This window comes from Ovis aries, chromosome 18 (assembly GCF_016772045.2).
Source record: "Ovis aries strain OAR_USU_Benz2616 breed Rambouillet chromosome 18, ARS-UI_Ramb_v3.0, whole genome shotgun sequence".
Classification (NCBI taxonomy): Eukaryota; Metazoa; Chordata; class Mammalia; order Artiodactyla; family Bovidae; genus Ovis; species Ovis aries.
Window position 1 is genome coordinate 53,892,172 of NC_056071.1, and position 16,111 is coordinate 53,908,282.

The 16,111-nt window shown below is 55.4% G+C and overlaps 1 protein-coding gene across 3 annotated transcripts in view; it reads right to left on the reverse strand.

Annotated features, from left to right (window-relative positions):
• Positions 1-16,111, reverse strand: part of CCDC88C (coiled-coil domain containing 88C) — a 145,440-nt gene that overhangs the window by 32,193 nt on the left and 97,136 nt on the right. For all 3 annotated transcript variants that reach the window (XM_027957328.3, XM_042235379.2, XM_042235380.2), the window contains 7 exons: positions 14,189-14,373; positions 10,216-10,353; positions 7,480-8,571; positions 5,126-5,253; positions 2,995-3,136; positions 2,405-2,593; positions 633-794 (listed from right to left, as the gene is read on the reverse strand). In XM_027957328.3, coding sequence (XP_027813129.1) covers positions 633-794; positions 2,405-2,593; positions 2,995-3,136; positions 5,126-5,253; positions 7,480-8,571; positions 10,216-10,353; positions 14,189-14,373 — 2,036 coding nt within the window. The remainder of the gene's footprint in view (positions 1-632; positions 795-2,404; positions 2,594-2,994; positions 3,137-5,125; positions 5,254-7,479; positions 8,572-10,215; positions 10,354-14,188; positions 14,374-16,111) is intronic.

Here is a 16,111-nt window from a genome sequence, read left to right on the forward strand (position 1 = left end):
TACTAGAGCAAATTCCAACATCTTTGCCAGTATCTTATCATCCCTGATCCATAAGTTACATACTTTCAAACCCCTTTCTCAGAAACTGCAACGAATAATTCTTAATTTTTTTCACAATCTATTAACTATAAATAAATATCCACATCTTAAAATGCACGGTCCAGAACTCTCATTTGGCTAGATGCTCTCAATAGACGATACTTCATTTCACTCGTGGAGATGAAAAATTCACATTTGCTTCAGAAAGACTCTACTAGGTCCTACGGTAAAGAAATGTGCTTGACCTGGTTGAACTCAACTTATTTGATTCCAGAATCTCTTTTCCCAAGAAATTCCTAAGAACATCTCAAGAAATAGATTTTGGGAAACAGACAAGACTGCAAGTACAAGCAGGGAAATGAACTTTTTTTTAGCCTGGGCAGCCATGTGTTCAATCACTGAAAACCACTTTCAAAGATCCTGAGATTAGTAACCATGGTGTACAATGCATTTGCTAAAAAAAAAAAAAAAAAAAAAAAGCCCCAAACTCTCCCTCTGCTTCGTCTTGCTGACTGGGAGTCGTGCGAGTGCTGGGCTGGTCTCTAGGAGACAAGGAGCATCCTTCCCGCGGGGCCCGCCCGCCCAGCCCTCACCTGCAGCTTGGCCGTCTGCGTCTGCAGTGTGGCGTTATGCTCCTGCAGGAAGCTGCTCTGCTTCTGCAGCGTCAGGATCTGGCTGCTGAAGGCCGTGTTCTGGGTCTCCAAGTGCTGCAGCTGTTCCTTGAGCAGCTGCTTCTCAGCCTGCAGGGCCGCATTCTGGGGGAGGGAAAAGCATGGGACTGATCAGACGCCAGGTCCATACCTGCTCCCCTTGTGGCTCAGCTGGTAAAGAATCCTCCTGCAATGAGGGACACCTGGGTTTGATCCCTGGGTTGGGAAGATCCCCTGGAGAAGGGAAAGGCTTCCCACTCCAGCATTGTGGCCTGGAGAATTCCATGGACTGTATATAGTCTATGGGGTCGCAAAAAGTCGGACACACCTGAGCACAACTTTCACTTCACTTCTTCTGTACCTGCTAACTGGCAGCGGGGACCTGAGTTGTTGGGAATGAGAACCCTCAAGAGTTGATGCTATGGGGGCCAAAGCCAAAACCCATTAAGTAAGAGAAGTAACACTTTCCCTCTTAGAAAGACAATAGAATCAGAAAAAAATTTTTTTGGTCCATGTTTTCATGATAGGAATGAATACACATGATGGGGATCTTGCAAGGAACCCAAGCATGTGAGTGTGAGACGGGTGAGCGGGAGTTACAGCTGCTCTCTTTAAAGCTTTTTGTCTTTAATGCTTCTCTCTGTTTTCTGTCACTCACCCTGAGAATGCACGTCTGTGAGCTTGCACAGGACAGGAGTCAGGGCCTGTGGCCACAGCCTCATTCCACTCAGGGGTGACAGCAGGTAGGTTAAGGCGGTTCATGCTCTGCGAGGCAAATAAAGGCCAAGCAAAATACACCACCGACTGGACTAGGACGTGTGGGTGGTGGTTGTGGCCTGTCCCTTACCAGTATAGGGCTTAGGGTTGAGTTTCTTACACTCTATCTCACCTTTTTCATCTATCAAATGAAAACCATCACTATCTACTTCATAAAGCTACTGGGGGACATCAAAGGACGTCAAGTGTTTAGACATGCATGGACAAGCTTGTTCTATAAAGGGCCAGACAGCAAATATCTGGGGGTCTGACGGCCGTGTGGTCTCTACCTCGACACTAACCCCCGCCATCCCTGCGGGAAGGCAGCCCCACACAACGAGGAAGCAGAGGGTGTGTATACGGGCCAATAACATCTTATTCATGAAAACAGGTGGGGGACCGTGGTGGACGGGCGGTCGACCGCCCGCAAAGCACTGAGACACAGGACCCCGTGGAAACGGTGCAGGTATAGACTCTCTAGGCCCAGGGATGTGCTGGGATGCAGAGAACGCGTCTTCAGGGAAGACATGCACACACCCTTTCAGTTAGAAAGTCTGAAGGGGGACCTCCCTGGTGGTCCAGTGGTTAAGAATCCTCCTTCCCATGTAGGGGACACAAGTTTGATCCCTGGTCGGCGAATGAAGATCCCATGTGCCGCAGGGCAACTAAGCCATGTACCACCGCTACTGAGCCCGTGTGCACTGACTAACATCTGACATAGCCAGAAATAAACGAACAATTTAAAATAAATAAATAAAATGCTCACTTAAAAAAAAAAGAAAAAAAGGCTGAAGGGATCTCAAGTGGAAAGGAGCTCACAGGACCTCCCAGGCAATACAAGAAGTGGCTGATGAGACCTGCGTCAATCTCAACAGCTCCTGCTGCCCGGGGTCCTTCCTGGTGATGGGAATTCCCACTCCACCTACGCGACGGTTCACGGATGGCCTCTCCCCACTCACATTGCGCTCCAGTTCGATGGCCCGGTCCTTCACACGCAGCAGCTCCATCGTGGCCTCTTTGTGGCTGGGCACCCAGGGCTCCTTCCCTGGGTGACCCTCGACCGACGTCCCCATGGGGTGTTTGAAAGAGTTCTGCGCCTGCGTCCCCCCTTCCTGGCTCTGCTTGAGGACCTCACACTCCTTCTTCAGCTGTGGGAACAGGAGAGCAGACTTGGGGCAGGAAGGGGCCCAGCTGGGGGCCCCCCGCACCAAACCATCCCCTCGCCCAGCACAGGCATGGACCCACCAGGCACCTGCCTTTGCTTTTGCGGGGAGCACACACAACCTCCATCCTGCGTGTTACCCCCTCCCTGTAGAGGGGACTGAAGGGCAGCGCCAGGACCCAGCCCCAACTTCAGCTACATGACTGTGGCCAGTCTCCTCCCTCCCCTGGGCCTTGGGTGTCCTCTCCACAAACACCTGCTCCAGGACACAGGCATCCAGGCAGCCCCTCTGCCATCCAGGTGAGTGCCTGGGAAAGGTGAGGCGGGCATGTCACAGCCACGACCCCTGGCCCGTCTTGGGGCGGGTGGGGGGCATGCTGCTCTTACCACCTGGATCTCGTTCTGCAGCTGGTGATTCAGGCTGGCTTTCTCTTCTACCTGCGCTTCTAAGAAAGCAATCTTTTCTTCTTTCATGGCAAGTGTTGTTTTTAAAGCTGATTCATTTATGCTCTCCAAAATCTTGTATTTCCTGAAAAAATAAAAATACACGGTAGTATTTATTTGTCTCTTCCTCCCACAAGCTCCCGGTCTCCCAGCTGCCCACAAGGCCCTCCTGCATTAAGCTGGTTTCTTCATCTCGTTGAAGGATGTGGCCCAGAAGGACCACAGGAGCCAAACACCGTCACCCAGAGCCCTTCCCTGGACTCCTGGTGAAGACACATCTGGGACACTTATAAATGAAACGTCACGGCTATAGTGTCCCAGGCACCATCTTAGAGAAGTACTATTATGGCCATTTTACAGATGGGGCAACTGAGTCTCAGAAAGGTTAACGAATCCATCCATAGTGCCAGGTAAGTGGTAAATCTCTGTGGACTTGTAACCACACTAAAAGGACATCATGTTGGTTACAAGTCTAAGAAAAGTCCAAGATGCTGGATTTCCTGGAAAAGCGAGATCATTTAGGAACGCAGTGCAGGCAAAGAAGCAACAGCTCAACTTTCAAATCAAAGTGCTGGGCCCAGAGGTTAAGAATCCTCCCGCCAGTGCAAGGGACACCAGTTAGGTCCTTGGTTTGGGAAGATCTTCCATGCCGCGGGGGCAACTAAGCCCGTGGGCCACAACTACTGCAGCCTGCCTGCCCTAGAGTCCGTGCTCCACGAGAGAAGCCACCACACTGAGAAGCCCGCGCACGGCAGCTAGAGGGCAGCCCCTGTCCACTGCAGCTAGAGAAACCCCAAGAAAGGCCCAGCATGGAGGGGCGGGGGGCAGAGAGCGAAAGAAAGAAAAGGAGAAGGAGGGGAGAGAAGGAGAGAGACAGAAAGAATTGCAGGCTGGTTTAAAAAAAAAATCAAAGGGCTGGGGGAAGGAGAAGGGAACAAACGGGTGGAACACCCAGGATCCTTAGGGCAGTGAAAACACTCTGTAAGACCCCAGAGGGGTGGATACATGTCGTTATATATTTGTCAAAACCCACACAACGTGCAACACCAAGAGTGACCCCAATGTCACCTGTGAACTCTGGGTGATGACCTGTCAGCGTTAACGCATGTACCATTCTGGTGGGGGGGGTGGGGAGTTGATGGTCGGGAAGGGTATGCATGTCAGGGGGCAGGGGTCTACAGGAAATCTCTGTACCTGCCCCTCAGTTTTGTTGTGAATTTAAAACTGGCCTGAAAGAGCCTAACTAGAAAAAAAAAATCAGGAAGCCTTTTTATTGGACAAAAGAAATCCCCTTCCACTCCCTGCTTGGAATCTCCAGGAAGGAGGCCTGGGATAGAAAGCCCCACGTGACAAGAGGCCCTTGGGTGTGGAGAGAAAATGCAGCACTGGGGGGGTGGGGCGTGGAGCCTGCGGGGAGCGGGGTGCACGGACTCCTGCAGCCACCCAGGGTGGGGGGGGAGGGGGTGTCCTCCTGGGGGGTAGGGTGTGGAGCCTGCGGGGAGCGGGGTGCACGGACTCCCGCAGCCGCCCGGGGTGGGGGTGGGGGGTCCTCACAGAGGGTGGGGCATGGAGCCTGCAGGGGGGTGGGGTGCACGGACTCCTGCAGCCACCCAGGGTGGGGGGGAGGGGGGTGTCCTCCTGGGGGGTAGGGTGTGGAGCCTGCGGGGAGCGGGGTGCACGGACTCCTGCAGCCACCCGGGGTGGGGGTGGGGTCCTCACAGAGGGTGGGGCGTGGAGCCTGCGGGGAGCGGGGTGCACGGACTCCTGCAGCCGCCTGGGGGGAGGGGGGGTCCTCACGGGGGGTGGGGCGTGGAGCCTGCGGGGAGCGGGGTGCACGGACTCCCGCAGCCGCCCGGGGTGGGGGTGGGGTCCTCACAGAGGGTGGGGCGTGGAGCCTGCGGGGAGCGGGGTGCACGGACTCCTGCAGCCGCCCGGGGTGGGGGGTGGGGTCCTCACAGAGGGTGGGGCGTGGAGCCTGCGGGGGGTGGGGTCCTCACGGGGGGTGGGGCGTGGAGCCTGCGGGGAGCGGGGTGCACGGACTCCTGCAGCCGCCCGGGGAGGGGGGGGTCCTCACGGGTCACCGTTGCTGCTGTCATCCTGCAGCAGCAGCTCCTTGTGGAGGCCGACCTTCTCCAGCTCCTGGCTCAGTTTGTCCAGCTCACTGCTCAGCTGCTGGCTCTTCAGCTTCTCCTGCACCAGGTCCTGTGGGGACAGTGAGGACAAGCGTGGGCCAGGAGCCCAGCAGATGCAGCAAGAGAGACAGACACAGGCCCATCTCAGGGCAGAGCAACCATCTTCTCGAGTCACAGCTGGCTCAGGTGTCTTGAGGGACAAGCGGGTGGTTCTATGTGGACAGTGGACCCTGGGGATGTCTTGAAGGAAAGGGATGAACACACCTTTCCAGGCCCTGGGGTTCAGGACACCAGCAGTGTGTCCGGGAAGGACTGAACATGCTCCAAACACATCCAGAGACGCGTCCGAGATACCATTTATGGTGACCTCTGAGGAACAGGTTTGAATTCTTCCAACACGACTGCCTTTTCTATGAAGTGATGTAATTAAATGCCCATTGCAGGGAATTTAGAACATAAGAAAAAAGTATAAAGGGGAGAAAGATTTTACTTTTAGACTTAGGTTTTGATTGACTTTTCGAAAGTGGACATTGACCTCACCTAGGAGTTCGCTTACGCTGGTCCACACCTCTGTAGCTTTCCAGGCAGCTACCAATTTCTGCCCGGTGACATAGCTACATGCCCTCACATGGACCCCTACCACACCCCAAGGCCTGGAACCCCTACCACATTTGGTGATGTTTGCCGAACGTTCCGGGGTTGCTCCCCAGGTGTGGCACGGAAGGGCCGGTGCGTGACCTTCCAGCTGCCTCACCTCTGCTGCGGGAACCGCCCTAACCCCATGTTGAGATGGGGGAGCCATAAGGTCAAAGCAGACTGGACTACTGAGCCCCAGCACAGAGGACAGGCTCCCTGGAGAGTTGCCTGGACTCGCACGAGAAACCAGCCTTCGATGGGATGAGCCCCTGAGATTCTGGGGTCGAGCGTTACTGCAGCAAACCCTAACCAATGCTTATGGAGGCAGGGGCTACTGCCTGAGCTGGTGTCTTGTATCTTCCCCACAGCATGGTGACCTGCTCCGCTGACGTATGTATATATTTAACATGGAGACCTGAGTTCTCAAATTTCCTTTTCTTCCTTAGCACACAGCTAGAACGTTTCTCAGCCTCCCCAGCAGTTAGGTACAACTCTGTGATCCAATTCTGCCCCAAGAAGTGTGGTCCTTCTTTTCCGCATCCATCTGCTGCAGGTAGGTCCACTGTGGGATGGCCGAGCCACAGGATGGAGGAAGCCGGGCGCCTGTGAATAGCCACAGTGAACTCCCACGCGTGGGGAGACCCAGCTTCTGTGACGGGCCAGACAGATGCTGAAGTCACTTACCAGAGTGACTCACCCTAACACATGCAGGGAAGCCCAGACAACCATGCAAAAAAATACCAGGGAGAAGTAAGACAGGTGTTCACCAAGAGACTTAAAAATTTGGACCCTTTCAAGTATAACTGCACTTCGAGGTGTATATCCTAAGAAAATAGGTATCTGTGAAGGTGTATGTTAGGATGTCCAGTGTTATTTAAAATAGTAGGAGGGACTTCCTTGGTGGTCTAGTGCAGGGGATGTGGCTTCCCTGGTTCCCGACTCTGCCAGGTCAGGGAGCTAAGATCCACATGCTTCTCGGCCAAAGTACCAGGACACAAACAGAAACAATACTGTAATGAACTCAATAAAGACTTTAAAAAAATAAAACAAAACAGTGGGAAAACTCAGAAATAATCTGATTGTCCAAAAAAACGTGTGTTAGTTGCTCAGTCATGTCTGACTCCTTGCGACCCCATGGACTGCAGCCCACCAGGCTCCTCTGTCCATGGAACTCTCCAGGCAAGAATACTGGAGTGGGTCGCCATTCCCTTCTCCAGGGGATCTTCGTGACCCAGGGATTGAACCAAGGTCTCCTGCCTTGCAGGCAGATTCTTTACTGTCTGAGCAGCCAGGGAAGTAATCACAGTAAATCTACAGAATTAATCACAGTAAATCTACCTCACAGCCATTAGAAATTGTGGCTCGAAAGCTGTTTAGTGTAATGAGAAAAGGTAAAGTAAGTGAAAACAGCACAGAGCTAAGGTGTACAAAGTGGGGTAGCAAGTGTGTGGATACACAAATGCCCAAGGAAGAGGATGGAATAAAATACCCCAGGCACTGGCTGTCTCTGGGCAGTTAGATCCTAACAGGTCACGTCTACTTCCTCTTCACGCTTTCAGGCGTCATTCTGGTTCGAAGCAGGGAGCACGCGCCAGGGGCCTCCCCCCGTCCCACCTCTATCCCACAGCGCACACAGTGTGGCCCGACGGCCCCGGCTCACCTCCCTCAGGGCGGTCAGCGTCCTCGTGTGAATGGTGACCTGCTTGGTGAGGTCCCTGTTGTCCTTCTCCAGCTCCTTGAGCTTGCCGGCCGCGTCCCGGCAGCGGGCCAGCTCCTTGTCCAGCGCGCGGCTCTCCCTCTCGGCGGCGGACAGCTTGGCGGAGCTGTCGTCCAGGACGGCGTCCTTGAGCTCCACCTGCTGCCACAGCCGCCGGGCTTCCTTCTCCAGCAGCTTCTTGTCCTTCTCCAGCTGGGCCACCTCCTGCTCCAGCGCCTTCCGCTCCTGCTCGGCCCGCTCGAGCTGCCGGTGGGCCAGCCGGAGGGCCTCTAGGTCCCGCCGCAGGCCCTGGTTCTCGGCCTCCAGCTGCCCCAGCTCCCGCTCCAGGGCCTGTGCCTTCTGGCCGCCGCTGTCCAGGCTCTGCTGCAGCCGCAGGTTCTCGGCGCTCAGGCTCTGGTAGCTGAGCTCCAGGCGCTCCGACTTCTTACCCAGCGCCTTGAGCAGCTCCACGCTCTTCCTCAGCTCCTGCTTCTCGCGCTCCAGCTCCTGGTTCTCGCGCTCCATCTGGGCCACCTTGGCGCCCGTGAAGCGCATGGCCTCCACCATCCGGCGCAACTCCAGGTTCTCCTCATCCAGCTGCCGGTTGTCCTGCTCCAGGCCAGCCAGCTGCACCGACACGTTCTGCAGGGCGTCCAGGGACTTGCGCAGCTGCCGGTTCTCCAGCGCCAGCCCGTGGCTCTCACGCTCCGCGGCCTCCGCCCGCTCGCCCGCCGCCTGTAGAGCGCTGGCCCTCTGCGCCAGCCGCCCCTTCTCCTCCTCCAGCCGCCCCTTCTCCTCCTCCAGCCGCCCCAGCTCCCGCTCCAGCGCCTCGGCCTGGCCCGCCTTCTCCTGCGCCTGCTCCAGTGCCCGCTGCAGCTGCTGCTGCTCCAGCTCCAGCCTGCTCAGCCGGCCGCTGGTCTCCGCCACCGTCCTATGCAGGGCTTTGTTCTCCTGCTCCACGTCCTTGGCGCGGGCCTCGCTGCTGATCTGCGACCTCTCCCGCAGTGTCCACACTGCCTGGTTGAGGTGGTCCTTTTCTTGCTCAAGGTCCTTGATCTGGGGGAAAACACGATGGGAGAGACATTGGCTGTTGCACATATTGTCATGATCTGGGGCTGAAGTCTGGTTTAATCTGGTGACCAAAGCCCAGGCCCTAAAAGACCATTCCCCGCTGAAGTCCTAATGGTATTAGTGTACAGCACAGGGAACTATATCCAATAACGTGCAATAACCTATGATGGAAAAAGCATATGCATATATGTGTACATATATATCTTTATACACACACATGCACATATGGGCTTCCCTGGTGGCTCAGCGGTAAAGAATTTGCCTGTGATGCAAAAGACGCAGGAGACCCGGGTTTGATCCCTGGGTCGGGAAGATCCCCTGGAGGATGACATAGCAACCCACTCCAGTATTATCACCTGGAGAATCCTGTGGACAGAGGAGCCTAGCAGGGTATGGTTCACAGGGCTGCAAAGAGTCGGACATGACTAAAGCAACTGAGAGGAGACCCATGAACGCATGCACATATATATCTGAATCACTTTGCTGTATGCCAGAACTGAACTATAGTTCAATTGAAAAAACAAAAATCCCTAAAGTTCCTAGGGGCAAACATGGACACAAGGTAAAGAGCATGGAGACTCTTAGGAAGACACTTCAAGTTAAAATGCCTTCAGGGCAGCCAGGAAGATGTAGAAACAGAAACCCATCTCTCCCTCTTACTGAAAACGATGGAACTTGATTCCCTTGGTATGCTCATCCTGGCCGCTTGCCTCTGTGGGCTCCCCTGAGGCCACTTCTCACCTGCAGACCCTGCACAGTCTTCCCTCTGCCCTGGATGGCCCTCCCCTGGCCTTCAGCATCCTGACTCCTCCCCATCCTCCAGGGCTCCGCGTATGAATGGCAGCCCCTCAAGGACAGCCTTGCACCCCGACTCCTCAGCGCCTGCACCCAGCAGGATTCTCTCTGTTTACTCCCTCCAGAGCACACATCTGGGATCGCCTTGCTTGTCATCTTCTGCCCTCCATGTAAGCCACATCCTGCCAGGGACCCTGCCTGTCTTTTATCCAAACATGGCACTATCCCATCCCCTCTTTTTTTTGCCCTAGCTCAGCGCCTGAAAAACTCAAAATACTTGAAACCCCGGCCTCCTCTCGCAGGTAGGGGTTAGTCACGTGTTGAGTGTGACCAATGAATGTGACAGAAGGTCCCAGAGCGGAGGGGGGCTGTGAGGGGTGGCCCTCTGCTCTTCGCCCTCCAGTTCTTTCTCCCATTCCTTGAGGGCACGCGGCAGCCCCAGCTAAGACTGGCAGAGGAGGAGAGCCTGGCTCCTGCTCAGCATCACAGAGCCCTCGCACCAGCCTTGGACTGCCTCCCACCAATAAACCTCAGGGGCTTAGCATAGTGCTATGGACATCGGGAGCCGGATTGTTCTCGGTCACGTGGGGCTGTCCTGTGAGACGCTGGACATTTAGCTTCGCCCACAACACACCAAGAGCATCACCCGTCTTTAGGTGCTGCCAGTGTCCCCTCCTCACCACTGAACAAGAGTGGCTGGTTTGAGCTGCAGCTAGGCCAGATGCCTGGTCACCAGCGTTTCCCCTACAGACTCCCAGGAGATGGCTAAATCCTGGACTAATCTCCCTCCTGCAGGCAGGCGCTCCGGGATAGGCGCCCATTCCGAGGGCCTACCTGCCGGGCTTTGTCGGCCTTCAGGGTCTCCATGTCACTCTGCAGCTGTTCCTTCTCTTTGATGAGCTCCTCACTCAGGACCTCCAAATCCTGGTTACTCTGCTTCTCTCTCTCTAGCTGGGTCTGTAACTTTTCAATCTGCGGAGCCAGAAGACCCAGACGGGCAGCAGTGAGCCTCACAAAGTGATCTATGTTTTAAAATCAACTCAAAACCCATCAGCCCCACCCAACATTTGAACGAGCCTTTTTCTTAAGGGAAAGCAGCCCGGCCTTGCTCTGAAGGGACCTCTGCACACCCTCGACCCTCAGCTCCCTCCCACTGCTTGCATTTTCAGCTCGTGGAAGTGGAAGGCCATGGGCACCATCGGTCAGCTTCTTTCAGCCCACCTCTCCTCATTCCCAATGCCATGGGTCCAAGTGCCCCCAGCTCCCATCTCAGGCCTTATCCACTGTCCTGAGGGTAAGACCACATGCCTGGGCCCACCATCACTGGACGCCCCGCAGACGTCGCTTAGTGACAACTCCAGTTCACCCAGATGCTCAGAGAGGTCTGCGGACGCGACCCTCCTTCCTCTTTCACCCTCCAGTAATTCTGTCTCCAAGCCCTGCCCTCTCTACCCAGGCTTCTTTATTGCTGCTGCCTTTCCGGGGCTGGGCCACCTTCCCCGGACCTGGAAAACCACCCCATCACCTCCCTGACACCAAGCTCTTCTGCTGAGATCCACCAGCCTGACCTTCCTAAAACAGGAACTCCTATTTCATGGTGCCTAACACCTGGAATGGGCTTCCCTAGTGGCTTGGATGGTAAAGCGTCTGTCTGCAATGCAGGAGACCCAGGTTCGATCCCTGGGTTGGGAAGATCCTCTGCAGAAGGAAATGGCAGCCCACTCCAGTATTCTTGCCTGGAAAATCCCATGGACCGCGGAGCCTGGTAGGTTACCGTCCATGAGATCGCAAAGAGTCAGACATGACTGAGCGACTTCACTTTCACTAAGGTGGTGGACGCAGATTCTGACTCAGTGGGTCCAGGGCAGTGCCTAAGACTGGGCTCCCAGGAGAAGCCCCTGCTACTGCCTGCACTGGAAGGGCATCCAGGCTGCTGGTCCCCTTCCCACTGACACCAAACCCCTCGGCAGGCAGGGGCTGGAGCTCAGCAGGAGGTATGACTCTGGTGCCACAGGGACAGGGTTCAGATTCTGGTCCCTCCCTACTAACGACGTGACCACGAACAAGTCTCTGTAACTGACGCAGGATCGGCAGTGAGCATCCTCGTGAGCCTGTCACTGTATGGTGCTGGGCACGTGCTGGCAGGTAGCAGGTGCAGCAGTGCTCGCTGCCCCTTCCTGCAAGAGCGCGGCCTCACCACCTACAGACCTTCTGTCTGCATTTTGACATGGTCCTAAAGGATCCTGGAGGAGGAAGTGGCAACCCACTCCAGGACTCAGGTCTGTGAAATCCCATGGACAGAGGAGCCTGGTGGGCTAGAGTCCATGGGGTCGCACACAGCCAGACGTGACTGAGCGACTAACCAATAAGGGATCCTGATGTGCTGGTTTGGGACAGCTCTTCTAAAAAGATGGACCGCAAAGACCAGATGGGTCTCAAAGCTTTGAAAGATCTCGGACCCCATTAATCAGCCTCTGGGGTAAGACCCCGAGATGTCCAGTGACATTTGTGAGCAGCAGGCCTGGAGCTGCTGCACTTCAGCCTGTCTGAGCTGGGGCCTTGCACAGAGAGGTGTCCAAAGCTCTCGGAAGGATCGCTGCCCGTGGGCAGGCTCTGTCTACTTGTCGTGCTTTCCTTCCTGGCTCATGGGTCTGGGAGCTCGCAAACCTCCACGGAGGGAGCAGCAGGCATGCTTCTTCCCCTACCAGTGGGGAGACTTGGGCTGAGTGGGGCTCACACTCATGTCGTCACATCCCCTCGTCAGCACCTCAGCCCCGTGCCGCAAGCCGGGGACCCCAGGACGGGGGAGCCTGGCCCAGCTGGGGCCGACAGGAAAATGCATCTGAGTCGTCCTCAAAAGAGGAGTGCGGGGCAGCGGTCGACCTTGGGGGGGGCGTATTCCAGCCCTGCTATGTCCTCACTGTGAGGCTCAGGCAAGACACTGAGCTCCTCTGGGCCTGTGACCTCCCGGGTGGGGAATGCGAGAGCCAGGCTGGCCCCCATGGGGCCTGGGGCTTCACCGATTGACTGAGGAGTGCCAGCTGGTGCCCAGACACACCGCATGGGAAGATCAGGACAGTGGGATGGCTGAGGCCAGGGAAAGGAAATTCCGACAAACTGAACCAGATGAGGGTCCAAGGGGCCTGGGGGTGAGTCCTCCAGCCGGGGCTGTGGTGTCTGCCCATCCATCATCAGGGAGCACCTGTCAGTGCCGGACTCGGGGTGTGTGTGGGGGGAGGAGGAGAACATGAAGCCACACTGCTGGGCCAGGACAGGGTCAGTCAGACAGAGGGCAGACTAAGTAAGATGGCAAGAGGTACTCTGGCGGGCAGAAGGCCGCCTCCCAGGGCTCCCAGCACCGGATATAGGATGGGTCTGGGAACTGTGGCACCTCCCTCCTGCCACGGACCTCTGTGCAAAGCCCTGTCTCTTAAGGACTGTGGCAGGAGAGGGCTGGTGTCCCACCAGGGAACCGACCCCGGAGGAACCAGGAGGGTGGGACCCGAGAGGTGGGGGCTGAGGAGTACAGCCAGATGGGCATACCCACTGCCCTTCCTCTCTGCAGGGGTACAGGGCCGGGGTGGATCACGAGGGCTGGGAAAAACATTCTGGGTTGAGACATGGCATGAGATAGGGTGGGGGTTATCTATCGTCCTATGAAGCCAGGACAAAATATTTGTTGGCCGAAATGCTGCAAGGCACACAAAGCTTCAAACGGATAAGAAGAGTGAGTAATCGAGCCTGGGGGGGGGGGGGGCCCATGAGGGGGCTCCAGGCACCCAGTCACAGGAGGAGGGGCTGTCCCAAGCCTAGTCCAGAGATAAGGGACCAGCAGAGTCAGGACCAGTGGTGCCCAGGTCTCTGCCTGTGGCTGGTGGCCCTCCCATTGCCTATGTGGCCTCAGTAAATGATGCTGGCAGGACTCACGGGCAGGTGGGACGGCTCAAAGCACCAGGCCTGCATGGTGGCTGGCAAGCAAGCGTGCTCACGCTCTCACCCTCAGCTGGACGCTGACAGCTACTGTACTCAATATGATTGCGCCAAGGCAGTGTGATGTACTGATGCCCACTGACCTGGAGTGGCCAAAGCCACGGAAGCCATCCCTAGCCTCTCAATGACCCTTCCTGTGCCTGAGACTGAATCCCCAGTGCAAATGGGGGTCCCTGTAACCACAGAACAAAGACCGGTCTGTAAGCCCCTGTCTGCCCTCCCAGATGTCTGGGTTCTGCTGTGCTCCTGGGAAGACCCAGCAGCTGTCCCGAAAGGCAAATGCAGTTTGGCCCCCTCTTCTTCTCCATCCCATAAACCCAGAGGGAGGGGTGGGCACTGGTCCTGCTCACCATCAGCAGCACCCAAAAATGTCCACCAACAGTCCCTACGCCCCTTACATGTACGTGTGCACGGCCTACATCACTGCTTCCTCTCCCCTGTGCCCCATAATAGTCCACTGGTTTCTTCTCACTGAACACTTACTACATACCAGACCCCTCACATACACAAACCCATCGAGTCCTCGCAACATCTGTTAGACGGGAAGCCCACGAACCCCATTTCAGAGATGAAGACAAGGAGGCAGAGGTCACACCTTCAAGGTTGTGCAGCCACAAGCCCGCTGTCTGCCGACCGCTCTCTACGACTGCTCGCTCCTCTGTTATAGTTAACTGCGGCTGCACTGGCTCCTGCTCTCCTCCCAGCTGCGCATCCTCACTTATACCTGCCCCCCATCAGCCTCCAGACGGCAGACCAGGCCAGGGGAGGGGCATCCACCTGCCCGACACCCCCCCCACCCCGCCCCCAGCCGGGTTACCTTCTTGCTGAGCTGCTGGTTCTCCTTCTGAAGCTCCCCGCACTTGAGGCTGCTCTCCTCCAGCGCCAGGGACGCGTCGCGCAGGCCCTGGATGGTGCTCTGGAGGCTCTGGTTCTCCTTCTCCAGCTTCAGGATGCGGCTGGAGGCGCACTCATTCAGCTCGAACACAAACGACTTCCTGGAGGCTGAAGCACAGAGCCGAGTCAGCCCCGGGCTCCAGCTGCAAGCCAGGGGCATCTGGTGCCCCATGCCATGGTTTGAGGGGCCGGAAAGGGGGTCCCAGGGGCCGGCTGGGGGGTCTCCTCCATGGTACTGTCACAGTCAGTGCCTGAAAGTCCCTCAGACAGTGACAGTCCTCTGCTAGCTCAGCTGGGCCCAGGGCTTCAGAGGAAAGCAGGTTGCAGCGAAGACGCCAGTGCAAAAGTTAAAGATCGTGTCAACCATTTTTTACCAAGCGGCTCACGTGACCATACAACCCAAGGAGCTTAGAGACTAAGAGAGATGGAAAACAGACAACATTTTCTGTGCCAGCTCGGAGAGCAACAGGAGTCTGGGTGGCTCAGCAGGAGGGGCACGATAATCGACGAGTTATGTCTGCCACAGGTGGCAGAAGGCTCCGTGGTACATATGCCCAGTATTTGCCATCCCTGGATAAGGTCCCCTGAATGGAGACTTCATTTTGTAATTTCATGATTACATTGGGGGAAGAAATGAGAGAGTGTATGTAAACTGCTTTAAAAATTCTAAGTGTAAGAAGGAAATCTGAAAAAGGGGGATATATGTATACGTATAGCTGGTTTATTGTATTGTACAGCAGAAACTATCACAACATTGGAAAGCAACTACATGCCAATAAAAATTAAAAAAATCTCACCCTTTATAAGTATAAAAAATAAAATTAATGCAAATATTATTAATTTTACTTTCTACTTTTCTAGTGTAAGTTTCCTTCCACAAACTGATACACCCATAGTACCAATTCTCTACGTATGATTCAGTTGCTTCCTAATCTCTATTTCATTTTTTTCTTTGATCGAGGGGTTTCTTAAGGGTATATTAATTCATTTCCAAATATTTGGTTGTTTTCTAAAAAACAAAACAAAACCTAAATGTGATGAAAATACAAGCTAAAGCCAGAAAGAGGAAGATTATTTATTCCAGCGGTCCCCAACCTTTTTGGCACCGGGGACTGGTTTCATGGAAGACAATTCGTCCACAGACCAGGGTGGGGGAGGGGACGTGGACCAGTACCAGTCTGCGACCTGGGGGCTGGGGACCCCTGAGCGGGTTCCCTTCAAATAGCTCAGCATATGGAGAAGGCGGGCAGTAGGCACAAACCTGAGAGTCAGGAACGGGAGTTCTTAGCTTCTTCCTGCCACCAGCGGGTGCATGACTTTAGGTAAGCCACGGGATTTTAGGTAAGTCATGGGACTTTTCCAGGAGGAGAAAGGAGTGTGAATGAAAGCCCTTGAAAGAAAGGGCTGGGGTTGTACTGTCCTCACTTGTCTCAACAGTGCCACATACTGGGCTCTGGGAGCCTGATCTGAAAACAGGGCTGCACCCTTACCTGCCTCTTACTCATCACCCCCAGGGGCAAGGATACAGGCAGGGCGATGGCGTCCCCCACATCGAACCGGACACAGACGTGTGTGTTCAGATCCTCTGGGCGGATATCCTAAGGTCTAAAAGGCATCTGCCACCCTCTCTGAGTTCTCATCTCCCACCAAGAACTGCAGTTCAGAACCCGCCAGCCTGAACGTCTTCAAGACCCCAAGCAACAACAGGCAGCACAGCAGGGGAGGTGGACAAAGGTCCGCAGCCCAGGTCCAGCGCTGACACACAGAAGCACATGCGCCCGCCACACACGAAACTATGCTACAAGTGAAACAAACCTCAACCGAAACTCCACTAATTCAGAGCCTG